The 20,287-nt window shown below is 42.0% G+C and overlaps 1 protein-coding gene across 13 annotated transcripts in view; it reads left to right on the top strand.

Moving 5' to 3' along the window:
• The window catches only part of SGMS2 (sphingomyelin synthase 2), a 98,709-nt gene that overhangs the window by 66,779 nt on the left and 11,643 nt on the right, over positions 1 to 20,287 (top strand). For 12 of the 13 annotated variants that reach the window (XM_019962336.2, XM_070791094.1, XM_070791089.1 and 9 more), the window contains 3 exons: positions 6,343 to 7,042; positions 10,564 to 10,681; positions 19,520 to 19,673. In XM_019962336.2, the coding sequence (XP_019817895.1) occupies positions 6,588 to 7,042; positions 10,564 to 10,681; positions 19,520 to 19,673 (727 nt within the window). In that variant the 5' untranslated portion in view covers positions 6,343 to 6,587. Of the gene's footprint in view, positions 1 to 3,571; positions 6,248 to 6,342; positions 7,043 to 10,563; positions 10,682 to 19,519; positions 19,674 to 20,287 lie in introns of those variants that run through there. The other variant, XM_070791095.1, reaches the window with a different exon arrangement.

Raw genomic sequence — 20,287 nt, 5'->3', positions numbered from 1 at the left:
CAGGATCAGGGATCGAACCTGTGTCTCCTATATCGGAAGGCAGCCTCTTTACGCTGAACCACCAGGGAAGCCCCTGGGTTTTCTTTTTTAAGGGCTGGTAGGTCGCTAAGAGTTGGAGACGACTGAGCAACTTCACTTTCACTTTTCACTTTCATGCATTGGAGAAGGAGATGGCAACCCACTCCGGTGTTCTTGCCTGGAGAATCTCAGGGACGGGGGAGCCTGGTGGGCTGCCGTCTACGGGGTTGCACAGAGTTGGACACGACTGAAGCGACTTAGCAGCAGCAACAAAGCTTTAGTAGTCTGTTAAGAAACTCATCAGCTCTTTTGTTTGCATTGATCATTCAACTCTGTTTCAAGACCTTGTTTTTCTTAAGCCTTTAAGCAACATCTAAATCTCTTTCATTCATAATTGTGATTTCTGGATGTTAGCAACACATTCTCTTTGGTCAGTGTTTAACCTCTATCTTCAACAGATTACATCTTTTTGAACATTGAAACCCACATATAGACTTCAGTCAGATCAGATCAGATCAGATCAGTCGCTCAGTCAGGTCCAACTCTTTGCGACCCCATGAACCACAGCATGCCCAGCCTCCCTGTCCATCACCAACTCCTGGAGTTCACTGAGACTCACGTCCATTGAGTCAGTGATGCCATCCAGCCATCTCATCCTCTGTCGTCCCCTTCTCCTCTTGCCCCCCATCCCTCCCAGCATCAGTCTTTTCCAATGAGTCAACTCTTCACATGAGGTGGCCAAAGTATTGGAGTTTCAGCTTTAGCATCATTCCTTCCAAAGAAATCCCAGGGCTGATCTCTTTCAGAATGGACTGGTTGGATCTCCTTGCAGTCCAAGGGACTCTCAAGAGTCTTCTCCAACACCACACTTCAAAAGCATCAATTCTTAGGTGCTCAGCCTTCTTCACAGTCCAACTCTCACATCCATACATGACCACAGGAAAAACCATAGCCTTGACTAGACGAACCTTTGTTGCCAAAGTAATGTCTCTGCTTTTGAATATGCTATCTAGGTTGGTCATAATTTTCCTTACAAGGAGAAAGCATCTTTTAATTTCATGGCTGCAGTCACCATCTGTAGTGATTTTGGAACCCAGAAAAATAAAATCTGACACTGTTTCCACTGTTTCCCCATCTATTTCCCATGAAGTGATGGGACTGGATGCCATGATCTTCGTTTTCTGAATGTTGAGCTTTAAGCCAACTTTTTCACTCTCCACTTTCACCTTCATCAAGAGGCTTTTGAGTTCCTCTTCATTTTCTGCCATAAGGGTGGTGTCATCTGCATATCTGAGGTTATTGATAGTTCTCCCGGCAATCTTGATTCCAACTTGTGTTTCTTCCAGTCCAGTGTTTCTCATGATGTACTCTGCATATAAGTTAAATAAACAGGGTAACAATATACAGCCTTGATGAACTCCTTTTCCTATTTGGAACCAGTCTGTTGTTCCATGTCCAGTTCTAACTGTTGCTTCCTGACCTGCATACAAATTTCTCAAGAGGCAGATCAGGTGGTCTGGTATTCCCATCTCTTTCAGAATTTTCCACAGTTTGTTGTGATCCACACAGTCAAAGGCTTTGGCATAGACTTCAATAAGTTTCCTTAATTTTTAAACTATATTTGCACACTTAATACATCTTATCTTTTTAACCACTCCAGATGCCCAACCAGGTCAACATACAACTTTAACAAGCAAAGTGCTTCTTAGTCTGTTGACTGGAGCTCATGTCTGTGCTTGGTCTCCTCTGTGGAATGCGGCCATGAGCCTCAGATCAGAACTGGGAGTGAGTCATAAACCGCACACTTGCACCTTTTCTTCAAGCCTTGAAACTCTGTTACATTACTCCTTTTCCATTTTTGGTAGACCATGAAATTAAAAGATGCTTACTCCTTGGAAGGAAAGTTATGACCAACCTAGATAGCATATTAAAAAGCAGAGACATTACTTTGCCAACAAAAGTCTGTCTAGTCAAGGCTATGATTTTTCCAGTGGTCACGTATGGATGTGAGAGTTGGACTGTGAAGAAAGCTGAGCACCAAAGAATTGATGCTTTTGAACTGTGGTGTTGGAGAAGACTCTTGAGAGTCCCTTGGACTGCAAGGAGATCCAACCAGTCCATCCTAAAGGAGATCAGTCCTGGGTGTTCATTGGAAGGACTGATGTTGAAGCTGAAACTCCAATACTTTGGTCACCTCATGTGAAGAGTTGACTCATTGGAAAAGACTCTGATGCTGGGAGGGATTGGGGGCAGGAGGAGAAGGGGACGACAGAGGATGAGATGGCTGGATGATATCACCGACTCAATAGACATGAGTTTGGGAGCACTCCGGGAGTTGGTGATGGACAGGGAGGCCTGTCATGCTGCGATTTATGGGGTTGCAAAGAGTTGGGTACGACTGAGCGACTGCACTGAACTGAAGCTCTGATAGGAATTACTGAGGCAAGAATACTGAAATGGGTTGCCATGGTCTCCTCCAGGGGATCTTCCCATCCCAGGGATCAAACCCAGGTCTCCCGCATTGTGGGCAGATTCTTTACTGTCTGAACTACCAGGGAAGCCCTCTACACTTTCCCAGATCTAACTCTGTACTTAATGTGATACTGCATCCTTCTTATGTAGTATTTATGTACTTGTCTCAGTTTTGTCATTACTGTATCCAAAAACAGTATGTTAAGTATATTATGATGGCTGTAATTTATTTAACTCCCTATTGTTGGATATTAGAGTGTTTCTAATTTCTGCTTATAAATGTATTGAAAGCATACTTGTAGAAATATTTTGTGTGCATCCTTATTGCCTTGAGATAACTTCCCAAAATAGAATAACTGGGTGCCATTGCCCCAATATTAGTTGTGTAATGCAATATCTACTGGTACAAAGCTTCTGCTGCTCCCATTTTTACTCCTTGATGAACCATAGAATCATTTTGTCAAATTACAGGAAAAATACTATTGGGATTATTAAGAGAAAGTGATTAATGTATTTTAATATGGTAAGATCAAACCCTTTATGGTATAACAGAGGTAAAATAAAACATATAAACAAAAGTGTGTATTTTCTTATAATTTGACAGAAAGATCCTGAGGTTCCCTTAGGGATGAAAAGTATAGGATTTTTTTTCCCAGTAGATATTAGAACACATTTTACACAGCTAAAATTGTGATATTGGCATTGAAAGAGCATAGCTGTATATATATATACTTTTGTTCCTACTGTTGAGTGCTTTCTCTCCCCCAGATCAAGTGGATAGTGAATTTTATCAGTGCCTTTTAAACATCACTCAAGATGATCATCGGAGAAGGCGATGGCACCCCACTCCAGTACTTTTGCCTGGAAAATCCCATGGACAGAGGAGCCTGGTAGGCTGCAGTCCATGGGGTCGCTAGAGTTGGACACGACTGAGCGACTTCACTTTCACTTTTCACTTTCATGCATTGGAGAAGGAAATGGCAAGCCACTCTAGTGTTCTTGCCTGGAGAATCCCAGGGATGGGGGAGCCTGGTGGGCTGCTGTCTCTGGGGTCGCACAGAGTCGGACACGACTGAAGCGACTTAGCAGCAGCAGCAGCAGCAAGATGATCATATCTTTTTGGTTTACATTTCTTTGTATTTAGTAAAATACAAATTAAAGTTACCTCCTAATTTGCAAGCTTGTATTTCTGGAGTAAATTATACTTTGGTCTTAAAGAAAAAAAAAAAAAAAAGCCCTAGCAAAGCGGTGTTATTAAACTAACAGTTTCTGAGTTTTGCACTTGCCTTCAAAAGCAAGATTAGTCTATAGGGATCTTAAACTTTTAAAATATTGTCTAGACTAACTTGCAGTGTTTTGCAATGTAAGAAGACTTGGAAAGCTTTTCATCTGCTTGTGCTCTGGCAGAGTATACCCTAAACCAATGACCTAACGGGGTTGCCAGCCTCAGGAGGAACTGCTGTGGCTTTTGTCACTTTCCAGATACTTGCTGGTAGGAGAGTCTCACCGTGGGAATGAGTGTGTTGTAATGATCGTCGTGATGATGAACATTGCGTCCCAAGATTGGTTGACACATGATGATGTGCTTTGTATATTTAATCTTCTTAATGAAACCCCAAGGAAAACATCAATCCTGCCACTAATGACAATAAACAGGCTTTGTACTCAGAGTGCTCTTCCTCCCAGGAGCACAAAGCTCTTTATGATTAATTATTTCAGTCATTCGCACACTTGTCCCAGTAGGTAGATAGCTGGATGCTTCCTCTTTAAAAAAAAAAAAAAGCAACTATTTTCTTCTGTTCTACATTCTATGTTCCAGAATTAGGTAGCTACCTTTTAAAGACCATCTGTATGTCTGCTAGAGTGGACCTGGGCTTCAAAATTACAAGCTTCTTTCCCCTACAAACATCAAATGCAGAGCAGTTGTGGAGTAGTAAAGTTGGATGGAATTTGGATGATAGTTTGGCAGGATGCTATGAGTGGTGTAGCCTGAAGTTGGCAAAAAGAAACAAGCACTGGCTGACCCAGTGCTTTGGTACCTCCAGTAGAAGGAGTTGACATGGTGTTGATGGTTTGTTTTGGAAAATACCTTACTGAGTCACCTCTTCGTTATACCTAGTCTTCCCACAACACTGAGCCAGGGCAGTGCAGAGAGTCTCTGTTAGGCCTATTTTACAGAGAGGGGCCCTGGTCCTTTCTCACTGTGCTCTGATGCCTTAGTATCTGGAGGCTTTTCCCAGGGCCAGGAGAAAGGTGAGGGGTAATCGCTCTTAGCGGATCTCCATCTCTTAGTGATCCACCTAGCCCTGCTAGGCTAACTTTCCTCTTGCTTTCACTTCCTCGGAAACGGACAGTGCCTTTCTCTGGACACATTTTTGGGACACAACTAGAGCTACATTCTGATCTAGCCATCCACCTCATTCTTCTTCTTACAATATGCCAGTCAGTCTTCAAAGTTTCATCACTTGGGTTCTGCCTCTTCAGTTAGACGCTGAGCTCTTTGGGTGGCATTCTGGTTGGCGTGTATTTTTTTTTTTAACTTCTTTTGATTTGCCCCTACATATCCATCAGTGTCGGGACATTTAGGTGCACAATAAACATTTCTGGTTGATCTGTTTGCCATTCACAACTGTCAACAAATACTGCCTGTCCATACCGTCTGTGCCATTTTAACTTTCTTTCCTTGTTCTTTCGTTAAATAAAGGCTTGGCTGTCATCACTTTGAGCTTTTCCTCCTCCCAATTTCCATCCCCTGAGGTCACTCTGAAAGGGAGGTCTTTAAAATGCAAAAGCTTGTGCTTAAGTTGTGCAGTGTCCTCTGCGTGGGGACTAATTACGAGGTTTGGAAACCTCTTTAGGTGGCTGGGATCTCCAGCCGGACAAAAATACTGCTTTCCTAAATTGAGAACAGCTGGGGCTGTATTGCTGACCCGTATAAAAGGTGGTGCTGGTGCTCTGTGCTGTGGAGAGAGGGCTCTGCTCTTTGGGGCCTGTGGCGCTTCAAGCAAAGAGCACCTATCATCCTGGTGTCCTGGTGTCCTGGTGTCCTGGTGGGTAAGTCCTCTGAGCCGGTCCTCTGGGTGCCCGCTTCTATAGTTGGACAGAAATTATGATGCATGGAAATGTTCTCAGTTACTAATTCACTATGTTGGTTGTAGTAAATTATTTTCTTCTTCCAGAAACCAGTAGAGTTTGCCCCCTAAATGAGACATAGCTAGTAAGGCTTTGGTATCTTTTCACTGTGTTATTTTGTAGGCTGTCAGTGTTCCTTCTGTATGGTGTGAATCTCTGACTGCAAAAGGATTAACAGAGTTAGTACCGTTTAAAATGTCTTGAATATGTTCTGAAAAGTAGTCACTTAAAGATTACTATGAAAATAGAAAGTCGACAAATTCAGAGAGTAACAAGTATTCCATACATGTAAGCAACTCCTCACAGTGTTTTATTTTTTAAGATTCATAGGGAAGATGCAGTCTTAGGAAGGAATGATATGATCTCTGGGGAGGTTCTGGCTTATTATGACTTCATGATTAGCAACAAGTGAGACTGTCTGATGAAGTGTTTGCAATGCTGGGTCCTGACTTTTATTTAAAGAAATTGAAAAGGAATTGTTTATTAGAATGTTCCTATTTATACTGAAATCAGCTCAAAAAGAGAAGAATTCCGAGATGAAACAATTCAATGTTTTATAAATAAACTCCATCTCAGCAGCTTTTAACTATGTTCTGACGATATATTTATAAAGCAAATGGCTTTGGTATTTATTTCCTTATTTTGATAATGTTTTTGTTTTGGATGGTTGGCAAGTGGACAAGCATGGTTTCTGAACAGAGTTCTGTTTTGTTTTTCCAGGTGGGATAGTAACATCTTTGGGGGAAAGAAAATTGACTTCCTTTCCTGAAAGTGGTAAACGTATGGCAGATGGTGGCCCAGGAGGAACACTAGAGAGATGGAGACCATCTATGTTTTGCACTAGGAAACAAGATCAGTCTTAAGAGTCCATGTTGATCTTGGAAATAGAAGGATTAAAAAAAGTCAAGTTTCCTCAAAGAACAAGAACTTTACCATCTCCTTTTTGACCTGAAGACCAGGGGACAATGGATATCATAGAGACAGCGAAACTCGAGGAACATATGGAAAATCAAACCAATGACCCTGCAAACACTTACACGAGACCTCCTGAGCCTGTCGAAGAAGAGAACAAAAATGGCAACAGTAAACCTAAGAGCTTATCCAATGGGTTGCGGAAGAGCACCAAAAAGTACCCGGACTACATCCAAATTGCTATGCCCACAGAAGCGAGGAACAAATTTCCCCTCGAGTGGTGGAAAACGGGCATTGCTTTCGTGTACGCTCTTTTCAACCTTGTCCTGACAACCGTCATGATCACGGTTGTGCACGAGAGGGTCCCTCCCAAGGAACTCAGCCCTCCACTCCCAGACAAGTTTTTTGATTACATAGATCGGGTGAAATGGGCATTTTCTGTATCAGAAATAAATGGGATTATATTAGTTGGATTATGGATCACCCAGTGGCTGTTTTTGAGATACAAGTAAGTAAGGTCTAACATGTTTTGGGGGTTTGCCATGGGAGTTTATATTTAAGTGAGTAGATGTGTGATCGAAATGCTCTTTCTCGGTTTTATCTGATAACTTCAGTCTTATCCAGGCACTTGATGAAAAGAAGAAAAAGAAAGATCTACAACCTTGAGTAAATCCAGTCGTTATTCCATCAGCATTTATTGAGCAACTGTATAGAAGTGGCAGGTGTGTGTAAAGGTGCAGGAATGCTATGGTGGATAACTCAAAGCTTGTAAATTTAAGGTGCAGTTCTGATTTCAAGCAACTTGGCACTATGGTATTTGCATGATACATTAAGAGGCTTGGAAAGGAATACATTCACTTCATCATGCTTATGTTATTCCAGGCTCTTGACAGGTGGGGAAAGTAGTCGGCTGTTACTCAGAATGTGATGACTATATTGGTCTACAGTCAATCACAGCAGGCTTTGAGGTTTGCCTCTCTTCAAGAGTTCTCAGATTTTACATTTCTTTTCCATTTGCCTATTAGCAATTCAACCACAGGAGTTTGCTTAATAAACTGCATTTAGACCTGGGTCCATGCAGTTTGGGTTTTACTTACTTGTAGTAAACAGGCCTTCTAGTTTCCTCACGCCATCACAAAGGAGCAGCTAGTTCACTGGCTTCAGTCTTCCCTTTTTAGAATAGCAGAAATCAGGAAGTGTAGTAAGCCAGGTACTTTTGCTTTGAAGACACTTAAAAATAGGACATAGCTCTGAAGTGGTTATTTCTGTTTCCCTGTGAATTCAGACTGCTAGCCCATTAAAAAAAAGGGGTGGGGGGGCTCAGTTCCTCTTTTCTTCTCAGCCATCATTCAGATGTTTTTTTTTGCTCAGATTCTAGTAATTAAGTCACAAATATAAATTTGATCAAAACATAGCCCACAAACAAGGCTTTTGAAAGTATAATATATGCTAATGTATTCAATACACTTCAGAGTCAAATAGGATTTCAGTGTTAATGCCACAAGATCATTTTTTGAAGAGGGAATTTATGCTGTATTATTTTTTCAATTGGTTGTTGCTTTGAGAGTTGAAGAGTTCAATATATCTTTGCTAAAGAGTTCTACATCAAGTTTGCAGTTTTGAAAACTTGTTCCAGAAACTGAAGTCATTCCTGAGCATTTTCTTGTAAATAAAATATGTCTCTCAATATGTATAAGTGAATCACATAGCTGTCAGTTGTCTTAGAACTTCTTACAGAAGGTGTTAGTTATGACATGCTTCATGCTAAAAGCTAAAAAACTTTTAGCATTTTTCTTTTCAGTGTCTGGAATTGACACAATGTAAGAGAGACTGCTCAGGCCAAAGGTATTTGCTCTCTTTTATTTTAGAGCAAAGTTTTATTCGTATATGTCCGTGAAAATAGAAATTTTCCAGGGTCTGGTTAGCAGCTGGCTTCCAGCCTGAACTACTGCCTTGGTGTGTTTGAATGTCCATCCAGAGGATTGTTGTTACCTGCCTCTCCATGGCCATCTTCGGTTTTACCACATCAAAACTTGTAGTCACATAAGCCAGCCACGCATTTTAATAGCATCCACTGTTTCAGTCACAGTCCACCAGCAAAAACTTGTTGGGGGAAATCGCACTAATTTTTCTTTTTCAGGTAGGTTCGGATCTAACATTTTAGTAACTGGTGGAGTAATGTTTATAACTTGTTTTGCACATTCCAGCTGAATAAAAAATTCTGCTTGTACTCTCACTCTCTCACTTAAGAGCACCTTCAAAGCGATGGGGGAAAAATAATTGGCAGTAGTTCTTAAACTAAATAAGACTGCAGAATGCATATTTCACCTCTAAGTTAATTTTCTGTTCTGAGCACTGCTGAACTGTGAATACTGGAGTGAATATAATTGACTCATAATAATTCTTGCTTATTACTTCACCTTGTCTAACAGCATGGAGCACATTTGAGCGCTCCTTTTGAGCCTGGGGTTGAATCAAAGGGAGAATAGTTTTTCACTTAACCAAATGGAGACAGTCAGCAGTGTTTATCACCTGTTCCTTTTCAGTGCTAGAAAAGGCAATGCTAGAATAGTAAGCCTTTGAAAGAGATGCCTTGCAATAAATAAATGCTTTCATCAACTAGTCAAGGTGGTTTTTCTCTATATATTTTGACCCCAAGAACCCTGGAATCTTCTTAAAATAGCTCTTGGAGACAGACAGCTAAAATTATATCTGTACATAATTCTTTAAATTAGAAGTCTCAACAGTTACCTGAATTAGACCTTGATCCACAGCAGACTGCAGTCTCAGAGAAAACTTAAAATATGCCACATGCCTGGAACTGTCTGTTTTTCCAGAGATCTTTGGGAAGATCTGGTTTGGGAAGTTTGAGAGCTCTGAAAATGGGGGACCTGGAGTAATATATTTTATGTACTAGGAAAGTTACAACTAGTAATTCTAAGGGCTTTGTGGGTCTCACCCATGTCTTAATCCCCAGAGCCCAGAGTTTATAGATCCATCTCTGACCGCACAGCAGGGCCATCTTCAGAACTCTTTTTTTATTTTCTAAAAAATATTTATTTGGCTGTCCTGGATCTTAGTTGTGGCATGCAGGAGCTTTAGTTGCGGCATGTGGGATCTAGTTTCCTGATTGGGGATCGAACCCAGGCCCCCTGCATTGGGAGCGAGGAGTCTTAGCCCCTGAGCCACTAGTGAAGTCCTATCTTCAGAACTTCCATGCCCATTCAGGAGCCCATGAGGCAGTGGTGCAGACAGGCAAAGCCTTTCCCTTTGGAGACAGTGTGCTCAGAGCCAGCTTCTAGGAACCACTGCCTTAGACTAAGGACTCAGAGGGCAAAGGACAGGACTAATGTTAGTCAAGATGGCCGTCGCCACCAAAACATACAAAGTGAAAAAGGACTTGTAGATTTTTAAATTTTTTTGCCTCTTCTCATCAAGAATGCATAAAATAAGGGTGAAATTTACAGCTTCACTCTTAAATATCCTTAAATGCACGAGGACCCTTTGACCGTCTTCAAAATATAATTCTCTGAAAATCTCTATAGTCATAGACAAAATAGTTCATGCCGAAGTTGTCAGAATATTTTTGGATGGTCCCCAAATAACCCTTGCTTATATAACTTAGTTAAATGAGTTGTCCCATTTCCCTGTGTGCCCAATTATGTAGCATCACCTTAGCTCATTACTAAATTCCTCTGTGGCCGTGGCTCGCTTATACCACTGCTGTGTTCCCAAGAGAGGGCTTATTAATGCGGTGGATTGACTGACAACATAGAGAGGTTCATTGAATTCTCTGGCAAAGAGTGCTTTTTTAAGGAGTGGTGGTGGTTTAACCTTTAAACTACTTTAACTCACCAGAGACTCATCACACCTTTGGGGCCCAACCCACCTAGATTGATCGCAGTATGTGAATCTTTAGTTCAGAAAACTGCAGATATTTTTTATTCTGTTAAACCTTATTTTATATTGCCTTTAGGATCAAAAAGCCCCAGTAAACCTATTTTTTCCCCATCCCTATTTTTCCCTTAGGTCAATAGTGGGGCGCAGATTCTTTTTTATCATTGGAACTTTATACCTATATCGCTGTATCACAATGTATGTCACTACCCTCCCGGTGCCTGGAATGCATTTCCAGTGTGCTCCAAAGGTAAGTCCCTCTGAATTACCCTTTAGAGGATGGTAAGCAGTGATTGAGCACCTGCTCTCTGTTATTCGTTCTCCTAGACACATTCATATGTGTTAACTGAAATCTAACACATTATCTGCTTTGCTTTAGATTTTGGGGTCGGGGGGAGAAGTGAAAATGTGGTAATAAAATGTATGTCTTTGTGCATAAAACTTTTATTTTCTGCTACCCGGAAGTTACTGCCAGATTATGGACTCTGCTTTTTTTGCCATCTCATTTTCTCATTCATCCAATCATTTTCAAAGTATTAAGTTCCTGTTGTATCCCAGGCAGTGTATGATAGCAATGACCAAAATGAAGTTCTCCTCCTCTGAGAATGTATATTCTTATGGAAGGATGGCAATGAATAAATAAAGTCATAACTTGTTATGACTTGTGGTGGTAGGTCAAGTAGCTGTCAGCTGGAGAACAACAAAGCTGAGTAAGGGTGAAAGGGACTCTGAGGGTAGGTACTATTTTATACAGGTGTCCCCCATGGCTCAGTGGTATAGAATCTGCCTGCTAATGCAGGAGACGTAGGTTCCATCCCTGGTTGGGAAGATCCCGGGGAGAAGGAAATGGGCACCCCCTCCAGCATTCTTGCCTGGGAAATCCCATGGACAGAGGAGCCTGGTGGGCTACAGTCCATAGGATCGCAAAGAGTCAGACATGACTGAGCAACTAAAACACAACACTATTTTGCAGAGTGGTCAGGAAAACTTCTTCAATAAGAAAGCTTTTAGACAACCAGGCTTAGGGAGTGAGCCATGTGGATGGGGTGAGAACTCCAGGACAAGGAAATAACCCTTGTGGTGCATTCCAGAACAGCAGGGAGACCTGTGTGGCTGAGCAGAGTTGTGAAAAGTTGAGATGATGCAGCCGCATATTTCACAGGACCTTTAGCCCATTGTAGGAACTTAAACCTTGGTGGTGACTGTGGAAGTCAGGAGAAGTCATTCCATTTGGGATATATTTTGAAGGTAGAGCAAACAGGATATTCTAATAAGTTGGACATGGGTTTAAGAGAAAGAAATCAAGGATGAACTCAAAGTTTTTAGTAACCGGAAAGAGAGAGTGGCCTTTTGCTCAGATTGTTGTTGTTATTCATTTGCTAAGTCGTATCTACCTCTTTGCGACCCCATGGACTGCAGCACTCCAGGCTTCCCTGTCCTTCACCATCTCCCAGAGCTTGCTCAAACTTATGTCCATTGAGTCGGTGATGCCATCCAACCATTTAATCCTCTGTCACCTGCTTCTCCTTCTACCTTCAATCTTTCCCAGCATCAGGGTCTTTTCCAACGAGTCAGCTCTTCACATCAAGTGGCCAAAGTATTGGAGCTTCAGCTTCAGCATTGGTCCTTCCAATGACTATCCAGAGTTGATTTCCTTTAGGATGGACTGGTTTGATCTGTTTACAGTCCAAGAGAATCTCAAGAGTTTTCTCCAACACCACAGTTCAAAAGCATCAATTCTTTCCCACTCAGCCTTCTTTATGCTCCAACTCTCACATCTGTACCTGACTACTAAAAAACCATAGTTTTGACTATATAGACCTTTGTCGACAAAGTGATGTCTCTGCTTTTTAATACACTGTCTAGGTTTGTAATAACTTTCCTTCCAAGGAGCAAGTGTGTTTTAATTTCATTGCTGTAGTCACTGTCTGCAGTGATTTTGGAGCCCAAGAAAGTAAAATCTGTCACTGCTTCCACTTTTTCTGCTTCTGTTTGTCATGAAGTGATGGGACCAGATGCCATGGTCTTAGTTTTTCGAATGTTGAATTTTAAGGCAGCTTTTTCATTCTCCTCTTTCACCCTCAGCAAGAGGCTCTTTAATCCCTCTTCACTTTCTGCCATTGGACTATTATCATCTGTGTATCTGAGGTTGTTGATATTTCTCCCAGCAGTCTTGATTCTAGCTTGTGATTCATCCAGCCTGGCATTCACATAATGTGCTTTGCATATAAGTTAAATAAGTAGGGTGACAATATACAGCCTGACATACTCCTTTCCCAATTTTGAATGAAGCTGTCCATTGTTTCATGTCCGGTTCTAACTGTTGCTTCTTGATCATCATACAGGTTTCTCAGGAAAGAGACAAGATAGGTAAGGTGGTCTGGTATTTCCATATCTTTAAGAATTTTCCACAGTTTGTTTTGATCCACACAATCAAAAGCTTTATCGTAGTCAATGAAGCAGAAGTGGATGTTTTTCTGGAATTCCCTTGCTTTCTCTGTGATCAAACAAATGTTGGCAATTTGATCTCTGGTTCCTCTGCCTTTTCTTTCTAAACCCAGTTTGTATTTCTGGAAGTTCTTGGTTCACGTACTGCTGAAGCCTAGCTTGGAGGATTTTTACCATTACATTGCTAGTGTGTGGAATGAGTGCAATTGTATGGTAGTTTAAACACTCTTTGCCATTGCCTTTCTTCGAGATTGGCATGAAAACTGACCTTTCCCAGTCCTGTGCCACTGCTCAGTTTTCCAGATTTGCTGACACATTGAGTGCAGCACTTTAACAGCATCATCTTTTAGTATTTTAAATAGCTCAAATGGAATTCCGTCATGTCCACCAGCTTTGTTCGTAGTAATGCTTCCTAAGGCCCACTTGACTTCACGCTCCAGGATGTTTGGCTCTAGGTTAGTGAATCACACCATTGTGGTTATCTGGGTCATTAAGATGTTTATTGTATAGCTCCTCTGTGTATTCTTGCCACCTTTCCTTAATCTCTTCTGCTTCTGTTAGGTCCTTACCATGTCTGATCTTTATTGCGCCTACCCTTGCATTAAATGTTCCTTTGTTATCTCCAGTTTTCATAAAGAGATCTCTAGTCTTTCCCATTCTATTGTTTTCCTCTATTTCTTTGCATTGTTCATTGAAGAAAGCCTTCTTATCTCTCCTTGCTATTCTCTGGAACTTTGCATTCAGTTGGGTATGTCTTTCCCTTTCTCCCTTACCTTTTGCTTCTCTTCTTTCCTCAGCTATTTTTAAATTCTCAGACAACCACTTTGCCTTCTTACATTTCTTTTTCTCTGGGATAGTTTTGGTCACCGCCTCCTATACAGTGTTACAAATGTCTGTCCATAGTTCTTCAGGCATTCTGTCTACCAGATCTAGTCCCTCGAATCTATTTGTCACCTCCACTGTATAATAATAAGGGATTTGATTTAGGTCCTACCTGAATGGCCTGGTGGTTTTCCCTACTTTCTTCCATTTAACTCTGAATTTTGCAATAAGGAACCGATGATCTGAGCCACAGTCAGCTCTAGGTCTTGTTTTTGCTGACTGTGTAGAGCTTCTCCATCTTTGGCTGCAAAGAATATAATCAGTCTGATATCTATATTTACCATCTGGTGATGTCCATGTGGAGAGTCATCTCTTGTGTTGTTGGACAAAGGTGTTTGTTATGACTAGTGTGTTATTCTCTTGACAGAACTCTGTTAGCCTTTGCCCTGCTTCATTTCGTACTCCAAGGCCAAACTTGCTTGTTACTCCAAGTATCTCTTTTCTTTCTACTTTTGCATTCCAATCCCCTGTGATGAAAAGGACATATATTTTTTTGGTGTTAGTGCTAGAAGGTCTTGTAGGTCTTCATAGAACCATTCAGCTTTAGCTTTGGCCTCAGTGGTTGGGGCATAGACTTGGATTACTGTTACGTTGAATGATTTGCCTTGGAAATGATCGGAGATCATTCTGTTATTTTTGAGACTGTACCCAAGTACTGCATTGTGGACTCTTCTGTTCACTAAGAGGGCAGCTCCATTTCTTCTGCGGATTCTTGCCCACAGTAGTAGATATAATGGTCATCTGAATTAAATTCACCCATTTACTGAGACAGAGTGTGAGAATGGATACTGAGACTATTGTAAGCAGGATTTATAGTTTCTCCAGGTAGAGTCATTTCTCACGAGAGCTGTTAATCATCTTAGACTCCAGTGTGCCCTGGTTTATAAAAAAGGAAACGTGCAAATCATGTGCTTTCTGGGCAAGGGAGTAAAGCCTAACATTTTTTACTGAACACTAAGCAGATGTCCAAGGTGGAGAGAAAAAATAGAGTTGTTCTAAAGAAGTCAACAGTCTCCTTCACCAAATATAGATGTGGTTTGAGAAGCTCTAATTTTCTAAAACCATCAAGGCAGAAAGTGTGTGTAATTAAAACAGTGTACATATTGAATTAAACATTGGCTGATTTTTAGTGAAACTAATTTAAGGCATGGGAGAAGTTCAGAGGCATAATAAATACTTCTAAGGGGTTATTGTGGTGGGTTAAATGAGGAAATGGCCACAGGAGAGAAGGCAGGCCCATCCTAGTAAAAGGTGTGATTTACAGGGATGAATTGCTATGTTTACAGAAAGAAGTAAATTAAAGATTATCTTCTATGGAAAACATACAATTTTCAGAAGCCACAAGAGCAAATGTTACTGCTGAGTAACTGAGGTGCAAAGACTTGCAAGGAAGCTTTAGGGACATCCTTGCCAATCAGCCCCTGTGTTCAATTGTCAAGACCCAGAACCTCTTTCTGAAGCATCAGCAGGGTTTGGGTGCCTAGATTGTGGCTCAGTAAAGCAAACACACATCAGTTTGTTTGACTAGGGATGACGTGGTTTGACAGAACAGGGAGCAGAATTGCATTTTAAATGTAGTCCAGCCTCTGGCTTCCAGCGCTCCTTAGATTTGTGGTTACAAAACTGTTAGATAATATACCTGTCTCCTTTGCTGCTGACTCTATAGAATGCCCTTAGTGACTGAGAGCAATGACGGAACTGTGTGTTCTGAAACCACTTGCCCTGGAAGGATGTCTGACCGGTCACTGATGCCTGACGTCACCTGTTACTCACTGGGTGTGATCACAGAAGCCACTGCAGTGAAAGGCCCTCAGTAGAATCGTTGGCTTGCAGTCTTCTGGTTGCCTTCCTTCCTTCTCCATCCTAGGGTTTAAGTCCTTAGGTTATGATTTGCTTCATCCCACCCACCCAAGCTTTGGTTTGCAGGCACAACATCTGAGTTCTGACAGTTTTGTTTAGATGGATGTTGGCCTAGTTATTAGGACTGGCATGAAATGCTTTAGGTTTTCAAATCCCTTTTTCCACAGGAATGTTGGGCTGGCACAGTTACTTTCCTTTTCCCGAGAAAACTGCCCTCTCATCCTTGCTGTATCAGAGGACCTCTTCTCCTCTAAATTGAAGGGAATGTATGGATGGAAAGGTTTCTGGTTTGGCAGCAGCCAAGTTGATCTCTTTTGTACATAAGTTATTTTTGTGGGAAATGGTGTGTGGAGGTCACAGGTGGAGGAAGCCTTGAGAACACTGAGTTCTGTCTGTTTTGGCTATTGTGATCAATACTTCTCTATTTTCTTACATCTTCAACTCTATATTCAGAAATAGCATAGGATGGTATAAAAAATGAGGAAATTTAAGAGGAACTAGAATTTAAGTGGTGTATGCTGGAGGTCCCAATGAAATAGATCTAGGGCTTCCCTGGTGACTCAGAAGGTAAAGAATCCGCCTGCAATGCAGGAGGCCTAGGTTCGATCCCTAGGTCGGGAAGATCCCCTGGAGGAGGGAATGGCTACTGACTCCAGGATTCTTGCCTGGAGAATCCCGTGGACAGAGGAGCCTGGCAGGCTACAGTCCACGGGGTCACACAGGATCGAACATGATTGAAGCGACTGAGGATGCACACACACAGGAAATAATCCATTAATCTCAGCTCTGTTACCCGCCCCTTCCCCAGTTTTCTGTCCACCCTCTTTTTACACTTCCTTTCTTGAAGTTCTATTTGGCATTTATGCTGAACGTGTTCTGACGTCTAAGATAGCAGTGACAGGACTGAGAGATTACGAACTGAGAAAGTACAGGAGGAGCAGAAGAGAGCCCTTGCTCTGTCCTGTGAACTGCTATTGCAAATCTCCATACCTGAACACTGCTGGAAGGGAGCGGGGTGGAGAGAGTGGGTGGCGGTAGTATTTTTGCTCCTGGTTTGGTTATACCTTTGGATTAAGTGTTTTTGCACTTAGAAAATCCAAGCGTTGAGTTGGGGTGGGTGAGTGGATTAAAAAAAATTATTATGGTTTTGAAGTGAAGAATAATGTGTTCTTAAAACTGAGAACACAATGGTCGGGTGGAGTGTACGTACCTTTTTATTTGATCTCAGTGTTGACAGTTCGTACCAACCGCACAACCAGAAATTCCTGAAGGTCCACCTCAGATCTGATAAAGCGCATGCTGGATTCCATCCTGCACATCAAGGGCTTTCACAGCATTTCATGTGGTTTGTAGTGAGTCCTGCAGCTCTGTCAACAGTCCTTCTCTTCCCCGGGTACGCATCCTTTGAAAAGTGAGAAAGTAGTGAAAGTGTTAGTAATTCAGTCATGTCCGACTCTTTGTGACCCCATGGACTGTAGCCCACCAGGCTCCTCTGTCTATGGGATTCTCCAGGCAAGAGTACTGGAGTGGGTTGCCATGCTCTTCACCAGCAGATCTTCCCAACCCAGGGATTGAACCTGTGTCTCTCATGTCTCCTGCATTGGCAGGCAGGTTCTTTACCACTAGTGCCCTCTAGGAATCCCTGTGGATCCTTTACTGCCTTCTAGATCTATCTTTTCAAGGCAGGGTCACCTGTTACTTACATTTTTGTTTTAAGGACTGTCAACTCATTGAAACCTGTATGTTCTCTTGGATTTGCCTCCTGGGCTTGGCCTGAGCCAACTTTGGAAGGAGGTTAAGTTTCCTTGAAACCAGTTTCTTACCTTGACCTCTAATCCTATTTCCCATCATCTTGTGCTACAGAACCCTACACTTAACTGTCACCTCAGCATAGTGTGTTTGGCTTTTTACAGGGGTCATCTGAATACCAGACATGTTTCCAGATCCATAAGATACTTTTCATTGGAAAATTTTTAGACAAGGATTCCTGCCCCCATTTCTATGGTACTGAACAGGATGGTTTTCCACCTGCTTTGGAGACTGGACTGTCTTCTTACCCATCTGTACACATCTTACCCTCTTTCACCACTGCATGTCTACTTGGTGCAGTGGTGAAAGAGGGTAAGATGTGTACAGATGGGTAAGAAGACAGTACCTGTCTACGCTGCCAAAGACTTGAACCACCACTGTGATCGGCCTGGCTACGTTTCAGGGGCCAGTTGCCTAGAAGGATTGTCACTGAGTGTGAAGGGCAGCATGTCGCGTAGCTGTGCGCACAGGCCCCAAGTGAATAGTCATTGATGGTCTTTCTGTATTTCTCTTCTCGTGTCTACTCTTACTTTGTTTTATTTCTGAGTATCATTCTTTGCTTTTCTAAACCTATTCAGTTGATATTAGGCTGATCCGAAGTCTTCCACCCGGTGGCCCAGCATTTCAGTATTCCAATTTCTTATGTATTCCCACTCAGTCCACTATTCCTTCCCGTATACCGAAGGTTTGGGTTTTGTTGTTGTTTTTTAGTACAATTTTTAAAGGTTACACTCCACTTACAGTTATTATGAAATATTGGTTGTATTCCTTGTGTTGTACAATACATCCTTGAGACTTTTTTTTAAATTGGAAGATAATTGCTTTACAATGTTATATTGATTTCTGCCATACAACAATGGGAATCCGTCAAAATTGTATATAAACCCCCTCCGTCTGGAACCTCCCTCCCCTCTCTCGTCCCACCCGTCTAGGTCATCACAGATCACCAGGCTGCTCTCCCTGTGTTATAGAGCAGCTTCCCACTACTTTCTCAGTTCACCCTATCCTCTCCTTGCCTCGCTGTGTCTGCAAGTCCGTCCGTAAAACCTGTAACCCTGGGCAATCGAGGGGCAAGAAGTCATCACTTGTGCTCCACCAAAAGATGAAAGTTGATGGGTCTAAACCTTTGGGTTGACGATGGCTTATGCCCACAAGTGCATCTCCATCTCTTACACCCAGCAGTTGGTACCTCCCACGTCCCCACCCCTGTGTTGCCTGTCTCCCTGGCTCTGTCTTCTCATTGGTAACCACTAGTTTGTTCTGTATATCTGTCAGTCTGCTTCTTTTTTTGTTATATTCACTAGTTTGTTGCATTTTGTAGTAGGTTCTACATGTAAGAGAGATCTGTATGCTTAAGTTTGAATGGGTTATAAACCTTTGACTATTGTATCAAACTCCTGCCCTAGTCCAGTCTCCTGTGTCATCATGATGGCTTCTCGGGGCTTCTCCACCCTCGCCCAGGCGAGCCCTTCGCTGACCCCCTGCCACGGCACACAGATTATTGCTCTGAGAATGCTTTTCCTGATCAAGCCACTCCTTTTAAAGCAACCAGTGCATCGCTAATCCATCATTTTCAAACCTATTTAAATTATTTAACAAATTGCAGCTCTTTTAAACTGCAGATGTTTGGATCAGACATTAATACAACTATAGGCACTCCCTAGGCTGCCCACTTGACACAAGGTAGGAATACTCTGTAGAGTATTAGTAATGTGGAGGGCAGCCGAATCAAATATTAACTATTCGAAACCCCGACTTCCCCTGCAAAGAGGAAAGAGAGGAGCTTTGATCTTTTCAGTGCCTAACTGTGGTGAAGTCATTGGTTATTAATATTTTTAAAAGCTTTGCCCAAGGACACACCACCACCAAGACGTATTATTAGTAACATACTGAATAATTTAAAACGTGTCACTAAAACTGGCCAATGCAATGAATAAAACCCAGTTTGAGGAGCTTCCCCCTTGGATTCTTTTTGACTTAAAAAGGAAAAAAATCACAACTGATGACCTTTGTAAATGTCACATAAATTAGGCTAACACTTGATTTATCAGCTTGTGAATTTTCTTCCTGATCTTCTTGTGTCATTCAGCTCAACGGAGACTCTCAGGCCAAAGTACAGCGGATTCTACGGCTGATCTCTGGCGGTGGATTGTCCATAACGGGATCGCACATCTTGTGTGGGGACTTCCTCTTCAGCGGCCACACAGTTGTGCTGACGCTTACTTATTTGTTCATCAAAGAATGTAAGTGATAATTCATTCCTGCTTTGTTGACTGTTGCAGTGACTGGAATCCCTAGGCCCTGAAACTGATGAGCGCTTATTCTGTTGAAATTGAGAGCCATGGAAAGAGGGGTGTGTGTGTGTATATTAAAAATCATTTCAACCAGTCATGAACACTGAAGGGTTAAGTCTTAGCCCCGGCTTCTTGCTAACATTCAGCATGCCTCCAAAATGTCTCCCTCCTTGGTTAGTACTTCTTAAGGTGTGTGCATGCTAAGTCCCTTGAGTTGTGTCCGACTTTGCAACCCTATGGACTGTAGCTCGCCAGACTCCTCTGTCTCTGGGATTTTCCAGGCAAGAATACTGGAGTGGCTTGCCATTTCCTACTCCAGGGGCTCTTCCTAACCTAGGGATCAAACCAGAGTCTCTTATAGTCTCTTGTTTTGGCAGGTGGATTCTTTACCACTAGTGCTACCAAGGTATGAAAGGCTATTTTAATGTTGGAATTAAGAGGAATCGTTGTTAAGTTTATTGCAAAAAGAATCAGTGTGCTCCAGGGCCAAATGGGAAGGACTTTTGAGTGAAATTTCCGTTTTACGGATTGATTTCATTATCCCCAATGCTTTGGTTAATGTG

This window comes from Bos indicus, chromosome 6 (genome assembly GCF_029378745.1).
Source record: "Bos indicus isolate NIAB-ARS_2022 breed Sahiwal x Tharparkar chromosome 6, NIAB-ARS_B.indTharparkar_mat_pri_1.0, whole genome shotgun sequence".
In the NCBI taxonomy this organism is placed as follows: domain Eukaryota; kingdom Metazoa; phylum Chordata; class Mammalia; order Artiodactyla; family Bovidae; genus Bos; species Bos indicus.
This window is presented reverse-complemented; position numbering and strand designations above follow the sequence as displayed.